At 34.4% G+C, this 6,000-nt stretch overlaps 1 protein-coding gene across 1 annotated transcript; it reads left to right on the forward strand.

Annotated features, from left to right (window-relative positions):
* The first annotated feature begins 2,007 nt into the window (after positions 1 to 2,007).
* Positions 2,008 to 5,116, forward strand: LOC142628580 (uncharacterized). The gene is made up of 6 exons (XM_075802650.1): positions 2,008 to 2,417; positions 2,513 to 2,561; positions 2,675 to 2,726; positions 3,729 to 3,886; positions 3,966 to 4,079; positions 4,658 to 5,116. Exons 1-6 carry the CDS (start codon positions 2,059 to 2,061, stop codon positions 4,814 to 4,816), a joined length of 891 nt encoding a protein of 296 aa, XP_075658765.1. The 5' UTR covers positions 2,008 to 2,058; the 3' UTR covers positions 4,817 to 5,116.
* Positions 5,117 to 6,000: the final 884 nt, after the last annotated feature.

The raw sequence follows: 6,000 nt of genomic DNA on the forward strand, positions 1-6,000 counted from the left end.
GAAATTTGGTCTGATTAACTTTTGCATACTCCTTGATAGGGAAAATTGGGCTTTTGACCTTATTTTTAAAAAATCTAGCAATATGTCCCTATTTTGAAACTATTTAGGTCCGTGTCCCTATTTTGAAACTCGATTTTCTCAAAATAGAGTTTCAATGTAAAACTCGATTTGTAGAAAATTGAGTTATACCAAATCAAACTTAATTTTTTTTTTTGTGGAACTTGAATTCCATGATTTTTTTTAAAAAGTTCGGTTGCCTATAACTTGATTTTCTACAAATCGAGTTTTACATTGAAACTCGATTTTGAGAAAATCGAGTTTTAAAACAGGGACATATTGCTACATTTTTTTTTAATAAAAAAATAAGGGCAAAATCCCATTTTCTCCCTCTTGATAAAGAATACTGAAAATTTCTTTTGGAGGAAAAAAGAATACTGAATTTGGGTTTGAAGTCTGCAGCCCTATTCAAAATTTGGGCTGAAATTAATCACAATATTCTATAAATTTAGGGGGATGTAGATAGGACCATCATATTACAAACAAGAGTTCGATGAGTCAAATAGTGAGGCCCAAAAAAAAGATTTTCCATTTGGATGAAATAAATCTCAATCACCAAAAAGTTAAGACTGGCTTTGGTATTAATGGTGATTTCAAAAATTGACAAATCTGTCTCATCTAACTATTTTTACCATCGCACACTCTTGGTGTGATGGTATACTTGTGGAGTGTGGGGGGCGAGGGCCGAGATTTAAATCTCTATGAAGGAGCTTCACACATATATACACTTCGATTAGGTTAGAATATAATTTATATCTTATAAAAAAAAAAAAAAAAACTTCCTGAAAGCTTCGATGACATCATTTTGCATCACCACCCAAAACCATATATTTAGGATTATGATCCGGAGCTGCAATAACTACAATTAATTTAGATGCAGATCAAGATCGGATGGTGCAATTCAGTTGCGGAGCTAGGATTTTAGTTTAGAGGGGGCAAAATTAAAAGACGATATTAAAAGTGCAATTTATCTAAAAAACATTAATCAACAATAATAACAAAATAAATAAATAATTGTAAGCAAATATGAATATATTTCATATTATTAAAATAAATAAACAAAAACAACCAATTCATAGCTACTAAAAAATTTACAAACTGATGGAGTAAAAATATGATTAGTGTTACTTAAAAAATATAATGAATAAATGTTTAAAATTATTTTTTGTGATTGGTGACATGCCAATTTGTAAGATATAAGTAGTAAAATTTGTAATATCTCTAGCATCATTCAAAGATAAAATGTTGTGAAAAGTATCATAAATAATAAAAATGGTGTAAATAATGATATAAAATAAAAATAAAAATAGTGAAATAGTTGGTTTGGTCCCTTCAAGTTTCAATAAGTAGAAGTTTTTTTTTTTTTTTTTTTTTTTTTTTTTTTTTAATTTGACTCCAAAAAAAAAAAAAAAAAAAAAAAAGGAGTCAGGGGGGGCAGGTGCCCCCCTCGCCCCCCTCTGGCTCCGCCAGTGGTGCAATTAACCCATCCTCCTCACAAATATTTTTTTTTCTATTCTCACTTTAAAATTTTATTAAGTACAAATTTAAAATTACTTTTTTCAACTTTAAATCTTAACCATTCAAAACTATTACATCAGTGCAATAACCCAATCTCAAGACGCTAGCTGCTTCAGCTTCACTTAACTCCATAATGGGTCACCAGCTATAAATGTTTCCCTTGGCCCATTTGATTCACTCAGCTCTAGGAGAGGCTTATAGTTGCCACAAAAAAAAAAAAAAAAAGTAGCATTGCACAGAGTTCGCACTTTGCTACTCTCAATTTTCGGATTGGTTGATTCTCAAACCCAAGTCCGCGACTTGTCTTTTCTGGTGGAACACACCTTTTTTATTTTTTTAAGTTGGGCCTTTATTGGACTTCTAAGCAACTGGGCCGCGCCTCAGCCAATTTTTCGAACACACTAGCAAAGTGGAAAGAGATGATTACATAGAAACACAGAGAGAGAGAGAGAGAGAGAGAGAGAGAGAGAGAGAGAGAGGAAAATGGCTAATCTGTTGCGGCTTCTAAAGCAATGGCCGACATTGCACCACCACCACTGCTACACCTGCGCAACAGTACATCACATCTTCACCTCACCCTTACTACCACTCACATCACAAACTCTCTCTCCTCCTCCACCTCTCTCACTAACCACAGTGCCTTCATCTCGTCGCAAAGTCCATTTCAAATCACGCGGACTCAGATTGCACAACGAGCCAACGCCGTCCGATCTCGAATCGAGCGACTCAGACCCCGATTCAAAAAAGAGCCGAAACCAGCTGAAACGCGAGGCTCGCCGCGCTGTCCTTTGGGGCATGGACCTCGCTTCTTTCTCTAATCGTCAAATCAGACGTATCCTCAGGTAAATAAAAGCCCCCAAACCCGCTGTCATTATTACATAAAAATGCCACTGTACTTTTCTCAAACACCATGAGTGCGTGCTTGTTTTCATTTCAGAGTGGCTTCTCTTGACGAAGAGGTTTTCGAAGCTCTAATGCTAGCGAAGGTGGTTGCTTGAATTTTGTGGTTAGTTAGTTTGTTAATATTCTTTCTTCTTGTTGAAAAGTTTTTGGCTATGTGATTGATGTTGAACATAAGGTGTTTGCTATTTTGTCGCAGAGATTAGGGTCTGATGTTCGAGAAGGAAAGCGAAGGCAGTTCAATTATATTGGTACTCAAATTTAGTCCTTTTTATCATATTATGAAACTAGAGTTGTGTTCCTCTTGAAACTTGCATGGAAATGTGTTGATGTTGTTGGCTTGGAAAAACTCAAAAACATGTTATAATGGATTCTAGCTTTGACATAACATTAATTATCAGTGTCCTAGGCATTGTACCAGTTTAGTTCCAAACCGGTTTGGAGCTATCTTCCCTCAGACTATTATGCTGCAATTGAAGAGACCATTCAATTGTAGTTTTAGTCACATGACTTTTTGATCGTGTTATGTGACTTGTTTAGTTTTATAAATCGCCACACAGTGGGTTGGAGGAGATTCCTCCAAATTGGTTTGAAGTTAATCTTTGTTGGTCTGGGCCTATCTATTCTTTTGTTAGATTCATATTCAGTTAAGTTTGAAAGATTAAAAGACAATAGTGAATATAAGATATCTACTAGCTCAGCTTGTTAGGTGTTTTGAGTTATTGGATGACCTAACCTGAAGTCTACACAAGCTTGGACAACGTTAATTAAACTCGATAACTTTCAGTGATTTTAGAATTAGCTGAAACTTGGAGATTTCGAAACTTTCTTCATTGTTAGAGTTCAAAATTTAGAGTGGTTTGCTTCAGTTATGTCAAGGTGCACCCTGCGTCAATTTATCAAAAAAAAAAAAAAGGTGCACCCTGCATCTGTTACAAAAATGCAAGTACTATAAATTACTCTCTCATATAATGTGTTGACTGTATTTTGTGTTCAATGGCAATGCTTAACTCTCTCATATAATGTGTTGACTGTAAGCATCCAGATCACATAGATCTCCATATAATGCAATTGTACTTATCTAATGTCTTCATAATTTTTTTCCGTTTTCCTGTATTTCAATTGATACTTGTTCTTATTATGTTGAAATTTCTCAGTATGTAACTTGTCATGCTCCTAAACCACTGAACTGGATTGTATGTTCTATGGTTCACATGGATGTTATGTTAATGAGGATGCTTAATTTTTGTTAGGTAAACTGCTACGGGAAGTGCAACCTGAATTGATGGATACTTTAATCCAGGCTACAAAAGATGGTGACGAGAGTAGGCTGCGGGCTTTGAGTAATTCACTGATCATTGAGGAAGATGATGAAGAAGCTGAAGAAATGGAAGACAAAGTGGAAGAGGAGGTATAGTTTCACATTTTGAAAATTTTACTGTCTCTGGAGTCGTGTCTCATCTTACTTACTTCTTGAGTACTGTTTTCAGGGGTCTGATGAATGCATCAGCATAGCAACCAGATGGTCTGAAGGTCTGATTAATAAGGACATAAAAATCACCAATGAAGTTTACTCTGTTCAGAGTGTTGAATTTGACCGTCAGGTGTGTTGAATTCCACCTTTGCGATTCTGATTACAACATAAATCAAGTAAATTTTTTAAGCACAACTTTCTGACAGTATTGTAGAACATGCTAGCTAGATAACTTTGCAACTCTATTTGCCTCATGAAGTGGAGGTCACTAATTTGAGTGTCCCCTTCCCCTCCCCTTGGTGCTAATGCTCATTTAAAAAAAAAGAAAAAAAGAATTCCAATTTTTTTTATTTTTATTGGCCACTTTTTTTGCTGTTTAGATGAGCTAAGATTGTTACGTTTCAATTGCTCTAGAGCCTTAAGCCCCTCTCCCCCATTTTAACTATCAATTTTTTTATTAAAAAAAAAAAAGAAAGGAAAAAAGAAGAAGAAAAGAGATTGTTATGTTTTAACATGATCATTTTAATGTGCAATTGAACTTGTGGCATCCTTTTAGAAAGGCAATTCATATTATTCAAACCTCAAAATTAATAGTCCTTACTAGGTTAATCTGCTTGATATAATTATAAACTGTATGGCTCTTTTCGGTGGGACTATTGGATTGTGTAAGTTTTGCTCTCTACTTCTTATGTTAGCATCTGTTAACAGGAGTTGCGTAAAGTTGTCCGTAGAGTTAACTCAATTCAAGATAAACAGGCCACCACTACTGAGGAAAACAAGAAAGAAGTAGATGCAGCAATGATGGCTGCCAGAAGGTCCCTCAACCGCTTCCTTCTTTCAATTACGAAGCAAATGCCAAGTGATTAATATGTGATTCTATTTATCTGTATCATTAATTTGTGCCCATCAGCAATTCCTTCCGAAGATCGCTGCTCTTAGAAGCATGATAATATTGATGTATCATGAGTGGGCACCGGAGCAATGTGGGATCACAGTTTTTCTTTGTTGGATGCCATATTGGCATTTGCCCCCTATCGAGGAGCTGTATGTTATCATGGTGAGGGACTCTTTAATTTCATAGGCCCAAACCCACCATTTTTTATTTTATGGAACAAGATGGTAATGAATTGAATTGAAATATAGATAAGGGGCTACATTTCAAGTTCAGCATTCCTAACCTCGAGTTTAGAGGGCCCCTAGGTTTAGGTTTGGGCCGTTGTGATATATGGCATTTTCATTTGTGCACAACTCGGTTGAGGTTGGGCCATACCAGCACAAAGTTTGGGCTCTATATTAGAGCCTAGTTTTAACTTTTAATAATAATGGGAATTGTTTGCAGTGGTGATCCACATTCGAGAATCAACGATCTCCAATTTTGACCCACACCACACAAGGGAAAATGGAAGAGGTTCCTTAATTTGAAAAAACAAAGAAGACTAGTTCCACAGCTCTAAATGACTAATTAGGTCGTTATTAAAGAAGTATGTAACCCATCTTTATGTACGAGAATAATAAATTATAGTAGTGATATAGATGTTAGCTTGAGTCATAAAACATCTAGGATATTAGTTCGACTAGGACATTGGAGGTATTATAACAATTTTTTCTTGCAATTTTTATTATATTGGTTACGCCAAGTTTCTCATTACACTGCTATTATGTATATAATTTTGAAAATTATTATTAGATATTACATATACAATATCAATTTATAATCACTGTCTATGAAATTTTACTAAATACAACATAAAATAAAAGAATAAATTGGTTCAATAGTATCTCCTAAATTGAACAGGGATAGGTGCATGAAATCATTCAGCTCAATTAAAATTTGTTATGTTCAAGATCCTGACATACAAAATATCTGAATAGAAATAGTATAAAAAATATGCTCATTACTTATGAGAAATAATAGCAAATGTCTAAACAATTTAATTTGTATGGAAAGTTAATAAAAGCAAAATTCAAATTTTGAATCAAATTAAATTTTCTCTAAGCATTGGTTATATGATTAGGTTTTTTTTTTATGATTTATTTATATTGAACTCTTT

Source organism: Castanea sativa, chromosome 1 (genome assembly GCF_040712315.1).
Source record: "Castanea sativa cultivar Marrone di Chiusa Pesio chromosome 1, ASM4071231v1".
NCBI lineage: Eukaryota > Viridiplantae > Streptophyta > Magnoliopsida > Fagales > Fagaceae > Castanea > Castanea sativa.

Bases quoted from the DNA above. Each gene is read 5' to 3' on its own strand.
- LOC142628580 (XM_075802650.1), top strand. From the start codon at position 2,059: ATGGCTAATCTGTTGCGGCTTCTAAAGCAATGGCCGACATTGCACCAC. The intron at 2,418-2,512 runs GTAAATAAAAGC...TTTTCATTTCAG, and splicing joins CAAATCAGACGTATCCTCAG to AGTGGCTTCTCTTGACGAAG. The intron at 4,080-4,657 runs GTGTGTTGAATT...ATCTGTTAACAG, and splicing joins GTGTTGAATTTGACCGTCAG to GAGTTGCGTAAAGTTGTCCG.